The sequence below is a fragment of the Megalobrama amblycephala genome, linkage group LG24 (assembly GCF_018812025.1).
Source record: "Megalobrama amblycephala isolate DHTTF-2021 linkage group LG24, ASM1881202v1, whole genome shotgun sequence".
NCBI classification, from domain to species: domain Eukaryota; kingdom Metazoa; phylum Chordata; class Actinopteri; order Cypriniformes; family Xenocyprididae; genus Megalobrama; species Megalobrama amblycephala.
The window spans coordinates 7851840-7876772 of record NC_063067.1 but is presented as its reverse complement, the minus strand read 5'-3'; the positions used below and the strand labels follow the sequence as shown (position 1 = coordinate 7876772).

At 36.2% G+C, this 24933-nt stretch overlaps 1 protein-coding gene and 1 long non-coding RNA gene across 10 annotated transcripts in view; one reads left to right on the top strand and one right to left on the bottom strand.

The window, feature by feature from the left end:
* The window catches only part of LOC125260020, an 86553-nt gene extending 84713 nt beyond the window's left edge, over positions 1-1840 (bottom strand). For all 6 annotated transcript variants that reach the window (XR_007182954.1, XR_007182952.1, XR_007182955.1 and 3 more), the window contains exons 1-2: positions 1690-1840; positions 583-716 (exon numbers count right to left, since the gene is read on the bottom strand). This is a non-coding gene — a long non-coding RNA (uncharacterized LOC125260020). The remainder of the gene's footprint in view (positions 1-582; positions 717-1689) is intronic.
* Positions 380-24513, top strand: LOC125260018 (solute carrier family 41 member 1). Of its 4 annotated transcripts, none has more exons than XM_048178121.1 (11): positions 380-523; positions 2999-3316; positions 9772-9879; positions 10060-10131; positions 10412-10556; positions 11534-11680; positions 12614-12758; positions 16396-16475; positions 17463-17597; positions 20134-20282; positions 23651-24513. In XM_048178121.1, the coding sequence occupies exons 2-11, from the start codon at positions 3023-3025 to the stop codon at positions 23822-23824; spliced, it is 1449 nt and encodes a 482-aa protein (XP_048034078.1). In that variant the 5' UTR covers positions 380-523; positions 2999-3022; the 3' UTR covers positions 23825-24513. The 4 variants fall into 4 exon arrangements, with proteins under 4 accessions (XP_048034078.1, XP_048034076.1, XP_048034077.1 ...); XM_048178119.1 differs by lacking the exon at positions 380-523 and adding an exon at positions 601-738; XM_048178120.1 differs by lacking the exon at positions 380-523 and adding an exon at positions 1919-2066.
* The last annotated feature ends 420 nt before the right edge of the window (positions 24514-24933 follow it).

Here is a 24933-nt window from a genome sequence, read left to right as displayed (position 1 = left end):
ATTGCATAATATTGTTATGAAATATATAAATAAAAACTGAAAAAATGCTTATGCAACAGCCCTTAGAGATGATGTTTGAAACCAACAGAATTACTGCCATGTAAATTCATTGTAATGTGACCCAGTCAGTCAACGTCATATGCTGTGCTCTAACACTATTTGCATATTTACAGCACCAAATTAGGTATAAAAGCCTTTTTCAAAACCTGTGCCTGCAAACACTGTCATTTCAAATTTGGTGGCAGTGAAGTGACAGTGATATGTGTATGGAAACGGTTTAACTGGATGTTCTTTGAAGGGAGAGGAGCAGTGGGTTTCCCTGTCAACACCAACTTCTCAGTGGCAGATGAGGTCAGACAGGAGGGGGTGTCTAAACTGCCAGCAGGATGAAATTTAAGACACTCTCTCCGAGGCCCCCCCATCTGTGACTCCTCCAATCCGACTTCATGTTGTTATTCTCGGTGCCCTTTAAGATTTATGCTAGTCACTTGTGACTTTCCTTCACTTTGCAACATTGTGATAGGTAAGACGTATATATATATTTATGTTAGATCTGCATGGACAAATCGGTGCTGTACTTACACCGTAGCTGAATTTGGGATTGGTTTGTGTTATCAGCTTCCCATATAACGGACCGTTCATACATTCAATTATAAGTTGTCTGCCTGGTGTGCAGCTTTTCATGACCTTTGGAAGTTAGATGCATGCATGGACACCTGCAATGTGGACAAATGCAAGGTAGAGAAGTCAAATTATTATATACTCAGTTCTAGAAATAGACAGCATGTTTAATCACTCATCCCATTATTAAAATTAAGTTACAGTACAAATATAGTAATTATCGATAAAATCTATTTGTATGAATACAAATGTTACAAACGAAATGTATAACTAACAACATCACTTAACGTTAGGCCTAGTTTAATTCGATTTGGGGTTTGAATCTGGTGCTGACGTTGTTTCGTTTTTGAATGAATCTAATGAGTGAACAAAGCATTCTGGTTCGAACGAATCATTCATGTTTTTTGTTCGCTGAAACAAGTGACCGATTTCCTCCGTGAGAACGAAGCTCGTTCGTGAATCACTGTGAATATAGTTCAGTGTTAATATGTATATGCCTATAATTAATATTTTATTGTGTTATTTTATTCAATTCAAGTCTGCGAGTCAGCGTCATTCAAAACAAGGAGAGAATAAGAGTGCGGAAGAATTATGAATATTTAAACATGGCTATAGGCCTACATAAACATTTAGTTAGTACCTACTGAAATAACATAAAACTTATATATATTTATATTAATATAATATATATTTATATATAAAAATGTGGGGAAATGTTTGAGGCGTGTCGTTATGGATTTGAATCGGTTAAAAGAATCGGTTAAAAGAATGATTCGAATCACTCACCCATCCATATAACGTTACACAAAAAATACTCTCGCTTGTCAGGAACTACTGGCGTAAATAACTAACGTTATGTAATTACAGAAATTATTACGGAATGTACTGAAGAATACATCTAAATACATATTTTTAGTGAAAAAGACTCGATTCACTGAATAAAAAAATCCCAAACACTAGCTACTGACTACTGAAGCACATATGCGTAGATTAAAACCGCTTTAAAATGGAGTCGAAGTTTCATAGACTTAAAAGAAAGCTAAACATATTAAAACCTTAAGCCCATACCTGCTATGTTAGTTTAATATTTAGAAAAAAAATACTACATTCTGGTATACATTCATGGATGGGATACATCCTGGTTCTTCCTCTGTCGAATCGCTATATTATAAGTAACGTTACTGTGAAAAAATAACGAATCCACTCATGAATATTAAATCTATCATGCAGACGTAAGGCGCGTCACATCACGTGACTAATACATATTCATGAGCCAAGCTTTCTCCGTAGTACTATTGGTGAATTCGATTCCTATCGAGGAAGTTAAACATTTCGAGTAGTGATTCAACGCGCTTAAGCATTTACATTGATTAATATCATTATCGATAGCGAAGCTTTATATAATGTGATGAACATAAACACAAAAGAAGGGCTAATTTGAAACGGTAGGCTGTTCTTTATGTGACTTTCTATTGCTGATGTGGAGCACAACCCATCAACCGTGTGTAACCTATCATTGTTAATCGCATCTGTCATTGTCAGTATCATGAGTCGATAACATTTAGCTTCGATTCATATACGTGTGAGATACATTTATTTGTTAGAGGAACCGTTGTTGTGAGATTTGAGGCACGCGTCACAGATTTATCTGTGGGAATGTGTGACTTGATATTGCTATGGCAACGTGTCATCAGTGCTTATGGACCAAAACATGAACATCATCGATGTGATTAAAGATGGAAGAGATACAAAGCTTTCAGATACACTGTAGATCATTATAGTGGTAACAAGTTGTGTTTAAAAGTAGCCTGAAAGAGATTACTTACAAAATACTGATTAACATAATAGCATAACGTTAATCAGATTGTACAGTTGGGGTCCAAAAGTATGAGGCCACATTGAAATTCTGGGATTGGAAATGTAAATTAAATATGTGATTAAATAGAAATGTTTAGGATTTAGATAAAATTAAAACAAATTAAACCTGGTTGGGCAAAGATCTAAACATTTATTTAATATTAGTACATATACAGTTATATTTTAGCAACATATTTTATATGTCACATTCAGTTTTATTGCATGTTTTTCTTTACAAAAATAATGCTACAAATAATTTATTATTTGTTGTTAATTCTATAATCAGAATTAACAACAAATATGTACCAAATATTTAAATTTAGCTTTTCACATATAAAAATATTTTGCTGATATTGTTACATTATCATGTAATGAATACATTTGTGTTAAATTAGAAAAAATAGTGCAAAAATAAGCATTTTGACTTATGAATCCCAACTGTATGTTGTGGCCTAAATTTATTTATTTTTTATTGTACCTGAATCAGGTCTTTGACTGTGATTGACTTCCTGTTTCTCAGAGGGAGCGGACCGGAGACTCCACCATGGCTGGGGACGAAGTTCGACAGAGGAAAGGAGGTGGACGCAAGAAGTCCAAAAAGGGGAAAGGGAAGGGGCAGGGTGGTTTGGATCGGGCTGGCAGTCTAGATGGGCCAAATGACCTGCTGTTGCCGCCTCCCACCATACCACCTAAAAAGCCTGTGGAGGACAGGACCAAAACAGCCCAGGCTAAGATAGAAGAGGAGTCGGCCATTTCTATCTGCCTGCAGGTGCTGTTCCCCTACCTGCTGGCTGGGATGGGGATGGTGATGGCAGGTATGGTGCTGGACAGTGTGCAGGTAAGAGACTTTTGAAGAACTTTCTGCAACTTTACGTAATGTTTTATCTCCTGACATGACTTTCCAACAGTTTGAGGTTGATGCTGTTGCAGCTAATGTGCCCACTTTAATTATCCAGCATGTCAAGTGCTGATATTTATGGTTCTCACTTTCAGGAAGCAGAGTGTGAGGGAAATTAATGTGGTCATTAAAATTCATTCGGAAGGAGAGGGACCGGAAAAACACTCCAATCATGAAGCGTTAAAGCAATAGTTCACCCAAAAATGATGTCATTTGTAAGTCATTACAAACCTGTTAGTTTTGTGGAACACAAATTGACGTTTAACAAAATGGACAAAAGGACAAAAAGATTAGCATAAAATTGGCAACTCGTGTGTTATGTCTCTTTTTGAAGCTGCAAATCTTAAAAAATTGAATGTACCAAAACATTTCTTGATCGAAATATGCATTTCATGATACAGAAAGATCCTTTCATCCATGAAATTACTAGGTGTCCCTCAAAAGAGATATAAACTCAGATCTCAGAGGAAAAAAAGTCCAAATTGTGAGATGTAAACTCAGAATTCTGAGACAAAAAGGCAATAATTGTGAGATTTAATTAAGAATTAAGAGAAAAAAGTCTGAATTGCGAGATTTAAACTCACAATTCTGAGGAAGCAAGTCAAAATTGTGTTATAAACTTGCAATTCTGAAAAAGAAAGTCTGAATTGAACAGAAATCTTGCAATTCAGGCCCCGTTTACACTAACGCTTTTTCGTTTTAAAACGGCGTTTTTAAAATGAAAACGATCCTCGTCTACACTGGCGTTTCCACAGAAAACGATCTCAGTCTATACTACACGACCGAAAACGCATGTCACATGACCGTTCATGCACACTGGGCATGCGTGTACAAGTGTAAACAGTTGCCTCTTGTGGATGTAGGCAGCTGCAGTATTAAAAAAATGCAGAGTTTAACTGCACAATAGCTGCTAAAAATGACAACAAAACAAGCAAAGATTGCAGTTCAGTCTCCATTTTAAAATGAAAACGCACTAGTGTAGACGGGGCCTCGGCCTTTTTTCTATAAATTCTACTTTTTGTCTTGGAATTCTGAGGTTATATCTCGCAATTCTGACTTTTTTTCTTGGAATTTTGAGTTTTTCCATATGAATTGAGTGGTTTAGTTCAAATTTCGCTACATTATGAACATATTGATGAACAAGCTCAACCATACTTGCTTGACACGCGAGAACAAACCTCTTGCGAAAGCTCAAACGTGCTGCGTAACAAGAATGAACCTCATTGGTTCTCGCATGTCAAGCGAACATGGGATTTGGAATATACGACACGTGTTGCATGGGACCATTCTATGATACTTTTCCATCTTTTTTAAAAAGCTTGATGCTGGTCGCTATGCTTTGCCATTATATGGATGAGTGCGAGCGGGACATTTTTGTTTTTAAATTCTTTAGTCCTTTAGTATTAGAACAACACCAGGGTGAGTAATTTATGTCTTAATTTTCATTTTAGGGTGAACTATCCCTTTAACTCAAAATTGAGAGATGTAAACTTGGAAATAAAGTCAGAATAGTTTGATAAAAAGTCCTAGTTTGTTACCTTTTTAGTTTTTTTATTCCAATGGCAGAAAAAATATTGACAAAAAAACTATTCTTTTGAAGAACGCCTGCCTAAAAATCCTTGTCATAGAACCGGTTTTCATTTAATAGTCTTAAGTGATGCTGTGTCCTGATGGTGTTTAATGAATGCGTTCAGAGGTGTGTGTTGGTGATGTGGGTCTGGATTTGCTGCGTCACTGTGCCGTCCTCACGACCGAGCTGGGGTTGTTTTTAGCTGAATCATGCCCCTCTTCCCAACGTGTCCTCTACGCACTGGCAAGCGGTAGAGTGGTGAGTAATCGAACAACGCCGCTTTTACAACCCCATGGGTTCTCAATCTGTCTCTTTGTCTCTCATACACACACTCTGTTCTTTCTTGCTCTCCTCTTTCGTCTTTCCCCCCTCTCGTCCTTCTGCCAAGCACTCAGCCCATTCATAGCTGATAAGACAGGTTCAGATATACGTCAGAGGAGACATTAGCAGAGAGCAGGACAGGGGGACAGACGCATGACTCTGAGCAGATGAAACGGTTGATAGGAAGTAATAAGGGTCAGACTAGTGACTGTTAAAGGGCCTGATGCACCGATGAGGAGGGGGTGAAGAGGACTGCCCACAGGAGCGAGTGGAAAAAAGCCTCAACATGTGTTTCTGTCACGTTCTGGACCTGTTAGTCCAGGCCTGGTGACGGAGAGGTTTTTAAATCGACGTCGAGCCGGGCAGGACTGTTTGTCTTGTGAGTCACGACTCCTGTGGCGGAGACAAGATGCGCTTTGGAGATTGTAGCGCTCGTGTACATGGAGGTTCCAGCGACCTGCGAGTGAAAAAAGCGGCAGCTTGGGAATTATTCTAAGAGTCCTCAAAGGACAACTTGATACTTCATCTCATCAGGCATATGACGAGTCCTGAAGTTTTTAAAGTGGATTTGATGCTCAGAGAACCAACTAAGGAGAAGGAGATATACTCAGTTGGGACTTTTGAATGTGAAGGTTCCTGTTGGATTTTGTTGGAAACCCATGTGACATTGATAGATGAACAAATGAAATCTTCAAGAAGAACTGAAATATACTGTGTGCATCAGCCAACTTTTTGGGCCTTTGCTATCGTGGGACAATCTGAAGATACTAAATTGCTTTTAATCTTAAGAACATCCTGTCTTTCTGAGTCAGCATATTATTTTTCTTCTTCCTAATTTGTCTTGAGCTTCTTATTTTGTTTTGAGACGTTTATGAAAGGAACATTCAGCTATCTAGGAGTGTGTTAAAAGCTTCCAGGAACCCTCGTCGAACCTTCCAGTCACGTTGGGTTATGGGGTAACAGAGATGGTGGTCACTCAGTTAGAGCTGGAGCTCTGTTATCAGGGGAAGAAGCTCAGAGGTTTCACCTGCAAGCTCACCCGTTCGGCTCATGGCTTCCTGCCGGAGAGCTCGTACATCATCGCTGCGCAGGTCTTGCTGCCGTATCTGCTGGGCGGCCTGGGGATGGTGGCGGCCGGTATCGTCATGGACATTGTCCAAGTATGAGCAATTTAATCTAGATTTGGTATATTTCTTGGTTGTATGTGTTATTGAAATTGCATATTTACAAACATCAGATGGTAATACTTTGATATACCGCACCTTTATAAAAAAAGTATCCTTTTTTTTGGACATGTACCATGGTAGTGCCTTGGAGTACCATGTAAATACCTAGTAGTTTTATAAAGGCATGATACTACAATATTCATATACCATCTTCATGTTACTTCAATAAAACCATGATATACATGTCTAAAGAACATATTGCCATTGTAGCATGTCCCAAAAATCATGATAATACCATGGTACTATTGTACTTTTTCTGTGTTTTCTTTGTTAATAGCATATAGATATTGACGTTTAAAGAAATAAGCCAGGTTAATAAAAATATTAAGAGTAATAAGAGGTAAAATCACTGTGATGGATGGCTTTGAATGGCTTTAATGCTTTAATAACATGACAGCAGCAGCAGCATGATAAAACAGATCAATGTTCACTAAATAAAAAATATTCTATCATAAATTATTAATAACTTTCTCAAATTCACTTATCAATTTATGAATTTATTTAAAATCTGGTGCACTTAATTTTTTGCTAATTTTCTTATTAATTCATAGCTAAAACACAATTTCCTCTCTTTCTGAAAGCATTTCAAAATGCAAATGTGAATTTTTTACTCACTTATATGCAGTGTTGTAATTGTTAACCAAAACTAAATCTTTGTTTTTTTTTTCATTTTCTCATTTTTGTTAACTAAAATAAAGCTGAAATAAAATAAAAATATAAAAATTAGATGAAAAATTCAAAAACATGCCTCAGCAACTAAATAAAATGAATTAAGTTTACGTAGTAATATTGCTACAACTAAAACAAAAAAAGCTGATTAGAAATGAAAGAAATGCACATAAAATTAGTAAAACTTAAACTAAATTTTAAATGAAAACTGAAATCTAAAAATCTGAAATGAAAAAATGTAAAATCTAAAAATAAAAGCTAATATATATATATATATATATATATATATATATATATATATATATATATATATATATATATATATATGAATAAATACTATAATAGTATATTAATAATAATAGTATATTAAGTATATAATAGTATATTAATAATACTAAAATAAATTTGTAGTATGCAGTTGTCTTATGGAATATCAGCACACTTCACAATCACATGCTAGCTTCCAGTAACATGTTCCTCGTGTTCCTGTCCTCTAGATAGACGCGGTTGGCATGGACTGTGTTGTGTGTCTATTAATTGAATTCTCATGGGGGCAGGTGAGACAGACAGAGTGAGAGAATGAAAGCTTGTTTGTAGAGGGCTGAGAGAGAGCAGGAGAAGTGGGCTAGCTCCCAGGACGAGCCTGTGACGTGACACCAGCCTCTCGAAACAGCCTGTGCTGTGCGTGTGGTAAAAATACCGGCCCCTGGCTGGCTGGCTGGCTGGCTGGCACCGGCCTCTTATCTGTTCATTTAAACATTATGGTTATTTTTAACTGCATGAGTGGGTTTGTGAAGAGAGCAGCGCTCAACTCGTATGCTGACACGTACTAAATATAAACGCACTGCACAAGAAGCCATTCATGTTCAGTGAGTCACTGTGACTCTTTTGTCAGCTTGCCTATTATAAGATGATGATATTTATGATTTTTCTGATGACCAGTTTGTGTTTTGACTGTTAGTATCAGAATAAAGAGCTGAAACTGACACCTTTTAGCAGTGACCTATGGGACAGCCAATCTGTTTAGCTCAAATTCTTGAAAAGTTCAGACTTCATTTCCCAGCATGCAGTGTGGCTTAAATATATAATGAGAATTATTATTTTACTGTGTACCTTATTATTATTGCACCAGTGTCGTTGTATTTGTTGTCCTTTTGAATTGTGTAGCTTAAATGTTGAGTGCTTTTTCAGATGTGTGAATTTTCTTATGTCATCCCAATTGTGGTTTGTGTGCTGGATTTCAGCACACCAGAAACTAATAACAATAGCAGTTTGTTTCAGTGGACAAATCTCTATTTATTTATTTATTGCATATGGAAATTATATTTTTGTGAAAAATCATTGTGGTATTATTTCAATTTTGTTTTTACATTTTTTTGTTTTGTTTTTTTGTATTAAGCAACCCCCCCCCCTCCCCCCCACACACACACTTTTTTTTTGAGATATGACCCAGACATTGACAATTTTAATGAGATTTACACTTTGTTTGTTTGCTTTTTTTCTTATTTTTCTAAGTTTCTTATTAATATAATGCACACACACAAAAAAACCTAATTCTCATTGCTATAATACTGTAATGAAAATAATTCTGTCTGGACACAGCAAGTTATTATATGTTTTTTTATTGTAAATCTGCGTAAGCTACATTAATCTTATTATGTACTTTATTAATATATTTTGTAAATATTATATTTTACAATATATTTTACAAATACTTTTTATGCAATACTTTAAAATTCAGAATTATTTTGAGACTTTTTTCAATATGACCCAAATATTACTGAGATTCACATTTGTCTATTTTTTATTATTATTAATTGATTGATTGATCGATCAATGGGAATCACATTTGTTTATTTTTATTATTATTAATTGATTGTTTGATTGATTGATCGATCAATGAGAATCACATTTGTTTATTTTTTATTATTATTGATTGTTTGATTGATTGATCGATCAATGAGATTCACATTTGTTTATTTTTATTATTATTGATTGATTGTTTGATTGATTGATCGATCAATGAGAATCACATTTGTTTATTTTTTATTATTATTGATTGATTGTTTGATTGATTGATCGATCAATGAGATTCACATTTGTTTATTTTTATTATTATTGATTGTTTGATTGATTGATCGATCAATGAGAATCACATTTGTTTATTTTTTATTATTGTTAATTGATTGTTTGATTGATTGATTGATCAATGAGATTCACATTTGTTTATTTTTTATTATTATTGATTAATTTGTTTGATTGATTGATTAATCGATCAATGAGATTCACATTTGTTTATTTTTTATTATTATTGATTAATTGTTTGATTGATTGATCGATCAATGAGATTCACATTTATTTATTTTTTATTATTATTAATTGATTTTTTGATAGATAAATTGATTGATTGATTGATTGATTGAATGTGTTTGTGCCAAATGCTGTGCTTTAAAAAAACTGGAAAATCTCTTTTTATTGTCTTAAATTACACATTTCTCTTTTCATTTCATAAATACTGTTTTAATGGTTCCAGGTCAAGCTCGATATCATGGAGAGCAGTATATTTTCTGTTTCAGACTGTGTAAATCTGGTCTCTGTGTGTGTTTCAGCATTGGGATGTGTTTAAGGTGATCACAGAGGTGTTTATCCTGGTACCCGCTCTGGTCGGGCTCAAAGGAAACCTGGAGATGACTCTAGCATCTCGTCTCTCTACTGCTGTATGTAAAAATATGTATCCAGCTAGATAACATATGCATTACTGTATGTATGTATTACTTATAATCTATCTCAAGCTGTAACCTTATTGTTTAATGGCCCTGAGTGTGTCTCCATTATTAAATTAAAACACTTGAAGCGGTTATCTTCTTCACTGTGGTTTTGTTTCCCGTCTTCCTCAGGCTAACACCGGACAGATGGACGACCCCAAACAGCAGTGGCTGATGGTGACCTGTAACCTTGCTCTTATTCAAGTGGGTGAATCAGAAACACACAGATATTTTATATAATACACTGGAAACTGGCTTTAGTACCTGTCAGAGATAAATTAGACATTACAAACATGAATTAACAGAACAAACATTGATTAAACATTAAATATAAAAGAATATGAACAATTACTCTGAGACTTCATTCTGCTGGAGTCCTCAGTCTTGAATATCAATGAGTGCTCATTATGAAAATTAATTTTTAATCTCTGTTTAATTATGAATGTAGGCATATGATGTGTGATTGTCGGAATGTCTTCCTCAGGCTCAGGCCACTGTGGTGGGTATCCTGGCAGCTCTTGCGGCTGTAGGGCTTGGTGCTCTGTCCAGAGGGGGTATAGAGCTGGACCAGGCGGCTGTCCTGTGTGCTAGCAGTGTTACCACTGCATTTGTGGCTGCTCTGTCCTTAGGTACACCATTCTTCATTACTTCAAGATGACATGAAATCAATTTACTTTCTTTATAAATATCTCTGGTCTTATTGTTTATGATTTACATTTTATGAAAAAAAAAAATCTGATTTTCATAATCTAGAAATTATAATTTAAAAAAATTTCTGTGCCTCTCAGACCATTTTAAAAACAAGTAACCAAGACTGCATAGACAGAAAAAAATTCCATATAATATATAAAAATACACAATACACTTCACAATCTACAATACAATGGATGAAACAAAAAATCCAATATTTCTGAATATATACAAAAATAAGTTTTTTAAATAAATTATTTTTATTGTGCAGTGAGGCATTAAATTGATTAAAGTAACAGTAAAGACTTTTATGTTGTTATGAAAATGTCAAATAAATGCTGTTCTTTCTATCAATATCGATATTCATCAAAGAATCCTGAAAAAATTAATAAAATAAACATCACTGTTTCTACAAAAATATAAAGCAGCAAAACTGTTTTCAACATTGATAATAAGAAGAAATGTTTCTCGAGCAGCAAATCAGCATATTAGAATGATTTCTGAAGGATCATGTGACACTGAAGACTGGAGTAATGATGCTGAAAATTGTGTGTTCGGGGATGTCCCCACAAAGACGGCAATATCTGAAATCCTTGTCATTGTGGGGACATTTTTTGCTCCCTATGAGGAAAAAAGCTCATAAATCATACTAAGTGATGTTTTTTGAAAATGTAAAAATGCAGAAAGTGTTCTGTGATGGGTATGTTTAGGGTAGGGGAGAGAATATACAGTTTGTACAGTATACAAATCAATTATGTTTATGTAAAGTCCCCATAAAACATAGATTCTAATTTTGATGTCTTGAGAATACTGTTTCATGTTGTTTTCACATTTCTGGACGATTTAACTTGGATCTTTCATTGAACATTACCTCTGAAATACAGTAATTGACTTTGCTGCTTTCTTCCATGTCCAGGTCTGGTGATGATTGGTGTGATCATTGGCTCCAGGAAGGTGGGCATCAACCCTGATAATGTGGCCACCCCGATAGCAGCCAGTCTAGGAGATCTCATCACACTTTCTCTATTGGCTGGAGTCAGCAGCACATTGTTCCAGTACAGAGGTGTGGGGCCATCTAGTATTTCAGTTATCGTTACTGTTACGTAACCTAATAACTGCAAGTTTTAGAACCTCGAAGCTGCGTCTCATTTCAAAGGCTGCATCCTCCGGAGGTCGCATACGCCAACGTGGTGGTCTCATTTAAGAAAAGTAACCGTTAAGATTGCAAAGTAAGAAAGAGATTACAGTATTTTACACCTTAAGAGGAATAACAGTCAATTTTATTACCGTTATTTTTCTTAAATAAGACACCCTTGATGACGTATGCAGCCTTCAAATGCGACCTCCGGAGGATGCAGCCTCCGAAATGAGACGCAGCCAGAATATTTATTTTATGCACAACAATGAATATTACAGTACATATCGTTACAAAACTGTCTAATATTTAATTCGACTGTTGTAAATTATTACCAAACATTACATTATAGCAGTGTGAGAAGCTTTTAGGAATTTAATTTAGGATAAATTACGTATATCATTTGGTTTTATTATTAAAATAACTTTTTAAAGAAAACTTTCAAAATAAATTAATTCAAAATATCCACAAATTGATCAATATAAATTGATTAAATCAATTAAAAATATATCATTTATTTTATATTTGAGCCTCTAAATACTAAATGAGCTGTTTAAAGTGTACCAGGAGAGGGCAGTAGAAATGCACAAAAAATATTACTTACATTTTTTTTTAGTTTTGCATTTGGTTCCCATGATCAAAGATTAAAGATTAAGAGCGGGAATCTCCTCCACTTGAGAAAATCATCTCTCTGTTTTTTTAGAGACATTAGAGATCTACAGAATGTGTTTCTGATGTTGTTTTATTCTCTAGAGCCTTTAAGATCTGCAATTACTTAAATCATATAGCACATTATATGAAAATATGCATTTATAAGACTAGCATGTGTCATCAGGGTAATCTGAAACTGTGTGTGTCCAGATGTGTGGTATTTGTCTCCGTTGGTGTGTGTCTTCTTCCTGCTGCTCATTCCTGTCTGGGTGCTCATCGCTAGACGGAGTCCACAGATTAAAGAGGTTCTGAAGTCCGGCTGGCAGCCTGTTATAGTGGCCATGTCCATCAGCAGGTACATCTGTGCATGCAGAGACACACTATTCTATTAATGTGTCAGAATAGAGTGGTGCAGGTATGACGTCAGAACTCGGAAGACTAATTCTCCTCTGGTTCCTTCAAGATTTTCAATTTATATGTAAAATAATGCCTGTGGTAAACATAACTTGTGCACAACTGCTTCAAAATTCACATTTTCGCCATGGGTATGTTCATTTTTTGAAAACGTACATTTTAATAAATAACTAGATATGGCAGTTTGGGGTGTGAGTGTGTGCAGTGTACAGTGTAGAACAAAACAACGAAGTATCGTCAAGTTGTTTACCACAGGCTTTATTTTACTCTTAAATTGAAAAACCCCATTATAAAACCCCATAGAAAAATCCTCAAGGAACCAGCGGCGAATTAGACTTCCGGGTTCTGACATCATACCTGCACCGCTCTATAGCGATAACAAAATTAAATGTATTCTTTATGGACGCATGGTTCCCACAGTCATAATGGAAATTAATTTTCAAAAAATCAATCAAATAATGTACCTTTTTCTTGTTATGCTCAGCTCTAGAATGTTTTATTAGTTAGAAATTGCTGTTTATAGTGTAATCTCAATCATAAATGACTGGTAAACTAATGAAAATTAGTTGGCCAAAAGGTTTTGGGACCCTATTGATTAGATCTAACATAATTTTGACATACAAGTTTTTGTATTTCTTAGAACTCACTGAAAAAACACAGATTTGTCTGATTCCCTCAATATTATTTGACAACAAAATTGTCTCTCTTCTAAAATACTGAGTAATGTAATTCTCTAAAATGTGTAATCTACTAGAGTATATTATGTAGAACTAATTAAATATGTTCAACAGCACTTGATTATGAGCACAATTGATTATTGCTGTTGACATTACTAAAACTAGCATATTAGTATGCTAATATTTTCTATTTTTAGCTAACAGAGGGTATGCATCGACATCACTTTCCCGCCGGAACGCGCTCCCTCAGCCGGACTGAGTGGCAAAAGAACCTGCTGCATGACTGGATTTAATAGGGGAAACCGCGAAAACGCGAGTAAAACAAACGATTGCACTAAAGGTTGGGCTCGAAAGTGTTCATTATAACATGTCAAAGAAACCTAATCCATGGATACTGACATGCAGCCAGGAATCGTGTTTCCTGACATTTAAATGTGCCCGATTTTTTGATGCCGGGGAAACACATAAAGCAAATCTGCCTGTGAACACTTTATATAAATACAATATAGGTAGGTCTAAATCGCTTATATTAATGTTATATATATCGTCATATCATCCAGCCCTAAAACTTGTATAGTTTTTGTCAGTGTTTATTTAAAAACACCCAATTATGCAGAATATATGATGCTAAATATTTAATTGATGAGTTGTCAATACAATATATAACAATACAATATATAGGGTACGATTTTACCTCAAAATCCAACACTAAATGATAACTGATAACTGCAAATCCATGTTTCTCTGCCTGGAGTCCAGCTGTTTCTGTGAATTGCAGCAATCCATTTGCTTCTTTTTTTCTGTAGCTTTCGGCAGTCTATAAAATTATACCTCAGATTTTGTGTCAAAGCTATTTGTACAGTCAATCGCAAAGCTCTTTCCCGTTTTGCATGTGTTTTGTGTGTTTTTCTCTGCATTCACGCTGAAAACCAACGCAGTCATAATGGTCGATGGTGACGTCACATGCATACCCAAAGTCCCCTTAAGACAAGTTATTTCTTCGGTGGCCATCTTTGAAACGCCTCTCATGCATGCAAGTGCAGCTCTTATCTCTTTGAATGGGGAAACATCAAATTCTCCAAAGCTGTTTGCCAAGCTTTCGATTGAATTTCATATTTGAAATCACCAATGAAATATGACAACAACTGTCTCAAAAATTTTGAAACCCTGACCTCAGCGAGACACGTCATTTGACGTCACTTCCAAGATTTCGGCGCATCCTGCTTCCAATGAATATGAACGTTAAAACAAACTTTAACATTAGACATTAAGTTAATGTAATGTTACCTTCGTTTTTGCTTTTTTAAAAGCGATTTTATGTTATTTTTATATTATTTTGCAATAATTGACACAAAAACACGATATGCTCTCATTGTTTCATGGCTACATCATGTGGTCAACATGTGAACATGACGTATGAGTGACTGGAACTCACTGAGGTCTAAAGTGGGACATTTAATTTTGGATATTCTAATGTCCAACCTCGTCTGAAACGCAGCATTAGGGGCCGTTCACACAGAACGCGTTTTTCTATTCCAATGCGCTACTTTTCCATTGTTTTTCTATGTAAACACGCGCTTGACGGACGTGCATGACCGTTACGCTCGCGTCTCGCGTCTTTTGCAGCGCCTCGCACATGAGCGCCGCGTTTTTAAGACGTCGTGTCAAGTTAAAATAATTTCAACTTTTACACGCAGCGCCGCTCATCAATGTCAGTTCCAAAACAGTGGACCAATCAGAAGAACTCGGAGGTTCTGTTTACAGTAGCAAGTTGGCATGACAACTGTTTTATATGACTGCAACATGGCAGAGTAGGCGCTCATTATTATCTTATTTTCTTTTTTTTCTGTGTCAAAACTTCTATCTGTCAATTCTGCTGTTTGCCTATTTCTATTATTTCCGTTATTGTCGTTATTGCCTAACGTCTCAAAAGCGCGTCTCGAGACCCTCGCGTTCTACACTGTGCTTTTTTTAAAACCACTCTTGAGCGCCGCGTCTCGCGTTTTTAGACGCAAAGACGCGTTCTGTGTGAACGGCCCCTTATTCCGCCATATTCCGCGTTGCACTTTCTGTTATTCTATTGTCTTTGTAGTAAATTGTTAGCTGGTTATCTAGCTAGTACAACGTAATATGACAGTAACATTATATTAAGTTGTATACATTTTAAATGAATGAAATCACTTTGAGCAGGGCTGCCAACTTTTGAATTCAGCTTGGAGTGATATGTTATAATAACTTGATCATGGTATTAGAGTAAAAATATAATTAATATGTAATATAGTGCTTTTTTCTCTCTTTTTTTGCAAAATGCTCTCGCTAAATATAGTTTGTGAAATGTATTTTCTAGGGTAAATGTAACGTTAGGTGACATATTGTTTACAAGCTGTTTCATCCGGTTGATACATTTCAGTAAGATGTACTGGTTCTTGCAACATACCCTCTGATCGGTAGTAAAGAGGAGGAAGTTCACCTTAACTTCACCTGGGCTCCCACTTACATCAATCTGTCACGGCACATTAAGCGCGCCAAAACGGTATTTATTGTGTGAAATTCGTAATAAAACGTTACAAAATTTGAAAGCAGCTGAGACTGCTTTGTCTTGTGAGTCAGTGCATTGTCCGTGTCCTCTTTGCTCCATGATGTTTTTCATCGCGTGAGAATATGGACACGTGGCGTAAGAACGTTGGCAGCCCTTCTTTGATGCTATTTAATTGGCTCACTTAAAAAATAACTTAATTCCATGAAGTTATGTGAGCAAATTTTCTTTCCTGACCAAGAATTATTAAAAAATGAAATCATGTAAATTCAAAACAATTTTCTTAGGATGTGTAAATAATGACAGAACTATTATTTTTGGGTCAACTAATCATTTAAAATTCATGAAACTCTTCCCAACTTAAGTTTCGGAGGCCTTATTCTTGATAAGACTGTGAGCGATCCCAACTTTGAGGGCATGGCGGTCTTCACACCAGTCATAAACGGTGAGTAAATATCAAACACGAACCACACTTTGAGCAAAGACACCTTTCACATACTCAGAACCATGCTGAATGGACAGACGTAGTAGTACAAAGTAACGGTAAACCTGAAAAACAAGTTTAGAAACTTCATTTAAGGCCCCTTTTCCCTCTTCAACTTCTCATTACAGTAAAATTGATCACATCTCTCTCAGTGTTTGGAACTCAACTCGTGGATTCAGGGAGGCGATCGGCCTCTGCTGCCAAAATAAAACCTTCCCATTCCAAATCGTCACAATAAATCAGAGCACTGGCTCTTCGCTTGCGACGTTTTATTGTACATGAAAGAAATCAAGTATTTTGACGGGAATGTAACTAATAGACTTAAAAACCCCAGCTGAGGCAGAGTTTGTTTGGTTTTACGTAAAATATCACTTGTGGTGATTTGTCAGCTTCAGCAATCTGGTTTAGATTTCCCCTAGCTGGTTCTGTTCCTACTCAGCTGCACATGCCTTACCAATGTCCTATCCCTCTCGAACCATGACTCAACACTATGTTGGCGGAAACTACACACATCCCAATAGGAATAGAGCATGTTAGGGTTGTAAAAGCGGCCTAATCCAGTAGTAGCTGTTATTGCTCAGCCGAAAAACTTTTCTGACGTCTTCCCTAGTTGGATCTTGCACCCTATTTTTCCAGCTCAGTCCTGAGACAAACTGCCTTTAATGAGGAACACAAGGTGGCTGTGATTCAGGAAGACTAATTTGATACCTCATTACCTAGTTTGATATTCGCGTCAAAGAATGCCCTGGAAAAACTATAAATCGTGCATATAATACTCTGAAAAATGCTGAAAATGTATTTTTGACAAATGTCAGTGTACATACTTCCCTAGACGCATGCTGCGTTCTAACGTATGTTCCATTTGCGTCTGAAATGAGGGGAATATGAGAATTGTAATGGTGTAATGATTGGAAAGCTCTCACATTCTTTCCTTTTTGAACTTTTCAGGTGTGGGGGGGAATCTGGTGGCCATCCAGGCCAGTCGGATCTCCACCTACCTTCATTTCTTGAGTGTACCTGGAGTCCTGCCCTATAAGATGAGACAGCACTGGCCCAACCCCTGTGTCACATTCTTCTCCTCAGGTGAGGTCACTATGAAACTATTTGCGCGCCTCAGATAAATTCACTCCTTCAGATCTCTGAGATAAAGTTGGTAATTAGAAGAGTTTGCTAAGTCAAACTTTGTACTTAAGGTTCGGGTTTTGAACAAAGCTTGAATCCTGATATTTACACTCTAGCGTATAAATCATTGGCACCATTTGTGTTACAGTTATGAATGATATCTCAAACCATGCTGTTTGTTGAGGAGGCGTGTGCTATTCATTGTCTTAAGTGGTTACACTATGGTTTTACAACAAAAATCTTAAAGACTTACAATGAAGGAGAGGCCCGAGCCATATTTAGAGATCAGGGGCTGTTTCACAAAAAGCTCAAAAAATTTGATCGCAATGGTCATTATTGGGTTGTTTTTTAATGCACTGTGTATTTCAAATAGTTTTTTGCTGAATGAATTATGTTGTAATTATACAATTAAATATGAGGTCCTTAATTCCGTTTTGTAGAGTTGTTACTGAATTTTGAATTTAGCAAAACGTCAGCATTGCTGTCAGAGTACTTGTGCACATCCCTTGTAGTAGTAATATAGGTTGTGTTATGCTGTGATGCTTAATTTAAACAACACAATAAATTTATAAATATCTTCTAAGGGGATTTAAGACAAGTTGGAAGTTATAATTTTAGGAGGTTTTTGTCTTAAGAAAAAAGATAAGAACATTCTTAAAGGTGCCCTAGAACCTTTTTTTAAAAGATGTAATATAAGTCTAAGGTGTCTCCTGAATGTGTCTGTGAAGTTTCAGCTCAAAATACCCCATAGATTTTTTTAAATTAATTTTTTTAACTGCCTATTTTGGGGCATAATTAGAAACGAGCCGATTTCAGGTTGCGGCCCCTTTAAATCGCGTTCTCCGCCCCCTCCCGAGCTCTCGACTCTATCACAGCATAAACAAAGTTTACACAGCTAATATAACCCTCAAAATGGATCTTTACAAAGTGTTCGTCATGCATACTGAATGCATGCGGCGGATTATGTGAGTATTGTATTTATTTGGGTGTTTACATTTGATATTGAATGAGTTTGATAGTGCTCCGTGGCTAAAGCTAACATTACACACTGTTGGAGAGATTTATAAAGAATGAAGTTGTGTTTATGAATTATACTGACTGCAAGTGTTTAAAAATGAAAATAACGACGGCTCTTGTCTCCGTGAATACAGTAATAAACGATGGTAACTTTAACCACATTTAACAGTACATTAGCAACATGCTAACGAAACATTTAGAAAGACAATTCACAAATATCACTAAAAATATCATGGATCATGTCAGTTATTATTGCTCCAACTGCCATTTTTCGCTGCTTTCCTTGCTTGCTTACCTAGTCTGATTATTCAGCTGTGCACATCCAGACGTCCTGCCCTTGTGTAATGCCTCAATCATGGGCTGGCATATGCAAATATTGGGGCGTACACCCCGACTGTTACGTAACAGTCGGTGTTATGTTGAGATTCGCCTGTTTTCCGGAGGTCTTTTAAACAAATGAGATTTATATAAGAAGGAGGAAACAATGGAGTTTGAAACTCACTGTATGTCTTTTCCATGTACTGAACTCTTGTTATTTAACTATGCCAATATAAATTCAATTTTTAATTCTAGGGCACCTTTAAGAAATGTTTTTGGGAATGCAAAATGTTCTTAACTTTATCCTTAAAGGATTAGTTCACTTTAAAATGAAAATTACCCCAAGCTTTACTCAAGCCATCCTAGGTATATATGACTTTCTTCTTTCTGATGAACACAATTGGAGTTATATTAATAAAAATCCTGACACATCCAAACTTTATAATGGCAATGAATGGGACCAAAGAGTATGAAGCTCAAGAAAGTGCATCCATCCATCATAAACATACTTAACACGGCTCCGGGGGGTTAATAAAAGCCTTCTGAAATAAAGTGATGCGTTTGTGTAAGAAAAATATCCATATTTATCTGCCAGACTGCCTTCCGTATTCAACTTAAGAAAGGCGTTAGATGTAGCGTAGGTGGTCTGAAGGTGGTCTGGTGGAAGCTAGATATTTTACTTCATAACTTGTTAAATATGGATATTTTTCTTACAAAAATGCATTGCTTCGCTTCAGAAGGCCTTTATTAACCCTCTGGCGCTGTGTGGAGTACGTTTTGCTTTGATGGATGAACTTTCTTGAGCTTCAAACTCATTGGTCCCGTTCACTGCCATTATAAAGCTTGGACGCGTCAGGATATTTATTAATATAACTCAAATTGTCAGAAAGAAGAAAGTTGTATACATGTTAGATGGCTTGAGGATGAGTAAAGCTTAATTTTCATTTTAAAGTGAACTAATCCTTATGATATAAAGAAGAAAATAGCAGTTACAAAGAGTTTTATTCTTAAGAATGTTTCGTGAATCTCCAGAATATGACTTGAAGATGGGCTTTTGAATTGGGCCAATAAAGATCCACCCATAACACCTTTGAAAAGTGTAATTTTGATTAACGTCGATCATTTTGAAATGAGTGAAATTGATCATGCCATTTCTTTTCAGGCGTGAACTCAAAGTCAGCGCGGGTGCTATTCCTCCTGGTTGTCCCAGGTCACCTCTTGTTTCTTTTCGCCATTAATATGCTTCAAGGAGGTCACACTGCCATCACACCAACATTTACCTGCTGCTACCTGGGTGCTGCTCTGCTTCAGGTGAGCCTCTGTGCTACATGCTTTAGAAACCTTGCTGTTTTTCATTTCTGCGCTGCCAGTGCTGGCAAACAGAATTGCAAAAATAATTACAATAAAAATGACACAAATTACTTTTTTGATAAATAACTTTTTTGATAAATATAAGTGAAAAGTTTAGATAAACATTGACTCTAATTGCCATTAGTTGTTTACATAAATATGTTGGGATCACTTTAATTTTTTATATTAATAATATATCTATTTTCATCATCTGGCTGAAAAGCAAATAAAATAGTGCTTTCATAGTTCCAGGTCAAATGTGGAAATTACTGTATTCATCCTCCTCCTAACTTCCTAATCGAATTGGGTGGATACAAATACAATCTATATTTGCATTATCAAATTTGGGGTCTGTTTTCAAACAGACTGATTCTGGATTTTACTTGAAGTTTTAATTTTTTTTTAATTTTGTCTCCAGTTATTAATTCCCATGTAGTGACTCGTACAGATGGGAAATCTAAAAATGTTGGTCAATTTTACTATAATATATAATGTTTTTGAAAGAACTGTCGTACAGCCCATGGCTGCATTTATTTGATCAAAAACACAGTAAAACAGTAATAATGTAAAATATTATTCAATTTAAATAAACTGCTTGCTATTCGAATACACTGCTCATAAAAATTAAAGGAACACTTTGAAAACACATCAGATCTCAATGGGGAAAAATATCATGCTGGTTATCTATACTGATATGGACTGGGTAATGTGTTAGGAACGAAAGGATGCCACATCGTTTGATGGAAATGAAAATTATCAACCTACAGAGGACTGAATTCAAAGAAAATCAAAGTGAAAAAATGATGCAGCAGTCTAGTCCATATTGCTGAAATTTCATTGCAGCAACTCAAAATGGTACTCAGTAGTTTGCATGGCCCCCACATGCTGTATGCATCCCTGACAACGACGGGGCATGCTCCTAATGAGACGACGGATGGTCTCCTGGGGTATTTCCTCCCAGATCTGGACCAGAGCATCACTGAGCTCCTGGACAGTCTGAGGTGCAACCTGGCGGTGTCAGATGGACCGAAACATAATGTCCCAGAGTGTTTTATTGGATTTAGGTCAGGTGAGCGTGGGGACCATTCAATGGTATCAATCCATCCTCCAGGAGCTGCCTGCATACTCTCGCCACATGAGGCCGGGCATTGTCATGTACCTGGAGGAACCCAGGACCCACTGCACCAGCGTAGGGTCTGACAATGGGTCCAAGGATTTCATCCCGATATCTAATGGCAGTCAGGGTGCCATTGTCTATCTTGTAGAGGTCTGTGCATCCCTCCATCAATATGCCTCCCCAGACCATCATTGACCCACCACCAAACCGGTCATGGTGAAGAATGTTGCAGGCAGCATAATGTTCTCCACGGCTTCTCTTTCACATCGGTCACATGCTCAGGGTGAACCTGCTCTCATCTGTGAAAAGCACAGGGCACCAGTGGTGGTGTTTCACGGTGTCGGGCAGTGAGCACAGGGCCCACTAGAGGACGTAGGCCCCTCAGGCCACCCTCATGAAGTCTGTTTCTGATTGTTTGGTCAGAGACATTCACACCAGTGGCCTGCTGGAGGTCATTTTGTAGGGCTCTGGCAGTGCTCATCCTGTTCCTCCTTGCACAAAGGAGCAGAAACTGGTCCTGCTGATGAGTTAAGGACCTTCTACGGCCCTGTCCAGCTCTCCTAGAGTAACTGCCTGTCTCCTGGAATCACTTCCATGCTCTTGAGACTGTGCTGGGAGACACAGCAAACCTTCTGGCAATGGCACGTATTGAGTTGGACTGCCTGTGCAACCTCTGTAGGGTCCAGGTATCGCCTCATGCTACCAGTAGTGAAACTGACACTAGCCAAATGCAAAACTAGTGAAAAACAGTCAGAAGAGATGAGTAGGGAAAAAAATGTCAGTGGCCTCCACCTGTAAAACCATTCCTGTTTTGGGGGTTGTCTCATTGTTGACCATCTAGTGCACCTGTTGTTAATTTCATTAACACCAAAGCAGCTGAAACTGATTAACAACCCCCTCTGCTACTTAAATGACCAGATCAATATCCCAGGAGTTTAACTGACTTGATGCTATTCTCTGATTAAAAAAGTGTTCTTTTAGTTTTCTTGAGCAGTGTATTTAAACATGTAATTCATTCCTATGTTGTCAAAGCTGAATTTTCAGCATCATTACAGTCTCCAGTGTCACATGATCCTTCAGAAATTATTCTAACATGCTGATTTCCTGCTCAACAAATAATAGCGAGATATAAAGTCAGGATTGTGAGATAGAAACTCACAATTCTGAGAAAAAAGTATTTTCTTACTCAGAATTGGAGTTTATATCTCACGATTCTGAGAAAAGATGTCAGAATTCAAGATTTAAACTGGCAATTGTGAGAAAAAGTCAGAATTGCAAGAAAAAAGTCAGAATTGAGAGATATAAACTTGCAATTGTGAGAAAAAGAGTCAGAATTTGCGAGTTTACATCTCTACGGAAGAGGATTAGGGCCAAGCAATAATAAAAAAATAAAACCATCTTGAGATTAAAGTTGTTAAATTTCGAGAAAAAACTTGTTAAATTTCGAGAAAAAAGTCGAAATAAAATGTTTAGAATAAACTCATTAAATTACGAGAAAAAACTCGTTAAATTTCGAGAAAAAAGTCGAGATAAAATGTTGAGAATAAACTCGTTAAATTACGAGAAAAAAGTCGTTAAATTATGAGAACAAATTCGTTAAATTATGAGAAAAAAAGTTAAATTTCAAGAAAAAAAGTCGAGATAAAATTTTGAGAATAAAGTAATTAAATTACGAGAAAAAAGTCGTTAAATTATGAGAACAAATTTGTAATTTAATGAATTTGTTCTCGTAATTTAATGACTTTTTTATTATTGCTTGGCCCTAATCCTCTTCCGTACATCTCTCAATTCTGACTTTTTCTCTAAAAATTTCGAGTTTATATCTCACAATTCTGACTTCATTTCTCACAATTGCAAGATTATATTTCACAGTTATTGTGAGATAAAAAATGATCTTTTAAATGTTTTTTTTTTATGGTGGAAACCATGATAAATAATTTCAGGATTATTTGATGAATAGAAAAAAAACAAAAACAAATTTGAAAACAAAATCATTTGTTTATGTCTTTACAGTCACTTTTGATTTAATTCCTCCTTGCTGAGCAAACGTATTAAGTATTAAAAGTATTATTTATTAATAAAAGATTAATATTAATCTTTGTAAAAAAAAAAAAAAAAAATCAGTCTGTAATAAGTTAGAAGTCACAATATGGGCATTTAGCAGGAATTCCATGTGAAATAACTGAACATTTAATCTTGTTTTTCCTCACAGGTCGGGATCCTCATTTATACGGCGGACTTGATTGTGCGTTTGGTGTGGAGGAAAGGTCTGGACCCTGATAACTTCTCCATCCCATACCTGACTGCATTGGGAGACCTGTTGGGCACGGGTTTCCTCGCCCTGTGTTTCCATCTGGTCATGTTAGTGGAGGGGCTCGGCTTGTAAAATGTTAGACCTCCAGCTCTCCGTTCACGGGACCGTTGCCACCCAGGCTGGCTGCAGTGGCTTTGGAGATTCATACTTTTCTGTGGGAAGCTCATGAGTATGAAGTATGAACCACATTGTTTCTGTGCTTACAGGATAGGTTGACTAGAAATATGAAATACACTTTTGATCATTGGCAGGTATGGACTACTACCTGGCGGTCTGTAACATGATTATATTCTAGGTGTGTTGTCCTTTTGCTTCAATGATGCTGCTCTCATACACACTAGTCACCTGATTACTGTACATTAAGGTCTAACTTTAGGTGCGAGTGTCACAAAATTTTATGTGCCATGTATAAATTAAATTTGAAGTTTACAAGATATAAAACCCTGAAGGATTCTAGGACATCTCTGGCGAATATTGTTTTTAAGTATCTGATTCAGGATTGATTTTAAAGTATCAAAACTTTTGAAGGTCATTCCTTTGCTGTTTTAGTAACTATATACAAGATCATAAGTGCTGCTACATATTTTTACTAGATACAATATCTCATATACAGAGGGCCCAATGTACCTCTCAGTTTGTAATTTTTTTGCACCTAAAATATTTTCTCGAAATACCACACTTTAGAAAAAAGGTGAAATAACTATCGTAGTAATGAATGTAATTGGTAGTTCACATGAATAAATTGATGACAATGACAACGATATTGTTGATGTGGCAGTTTTATTCAGCACACCTTTGTAATATCTTCATCTGAATGATAATTAACCTTAATCACACGATTCTTCCACAGTTTGAGTGTTGTGGTCCCTAAAAAAGTAAAAATGCCATATTTGTCCAGAAAAAGTTTCACTGTCGTACCAGAGGCAGTTTACCTTAACGCTATAATTGAAATGGTAACCGTTGGATGACATATTCCCTGTTGTCCACTAAAAAACAAAAATACAATTAAAAACAAATTTATTTACCCTTCAAAACTGGCATTCACAGTTTTGCAGCACATGTATGCCCACAATCTTTCAAAACACGTGCAAACTGTTAGTTACATCACAAATGGCACGTACTGTTGCTACACTCCCAACAGCTCAGCTCATATAGGGAAAGGCTTTCCTACACTCACATTT

What these genes read in the sequence shown, in the direction of transcription:
- LOC125260018 (XM_048178119.1), top strand. Translation starts at nt 709, where the DNA reads ATGGACACCTGCAATGTGGACAAATGCAAG. An exon ending in CACATTGTTCCAGTACAGAG is followed by an intron (nt 11,681 to 12,613) that starts GTGTGGGGCCAT and finishes GTGTGTGTCCAG; the next exon opens with ATGTGTGGTATTTGTCTCCG. An exon ending in GTGGCCATGTCCATCAGCAG is followed by an intron (nt 12,759 to 16,395) that starts GTACATCTGTGC and finishes TCCCAACTTAAG; the next exon opens with TTTCGGAGGCCTTATTCTTG.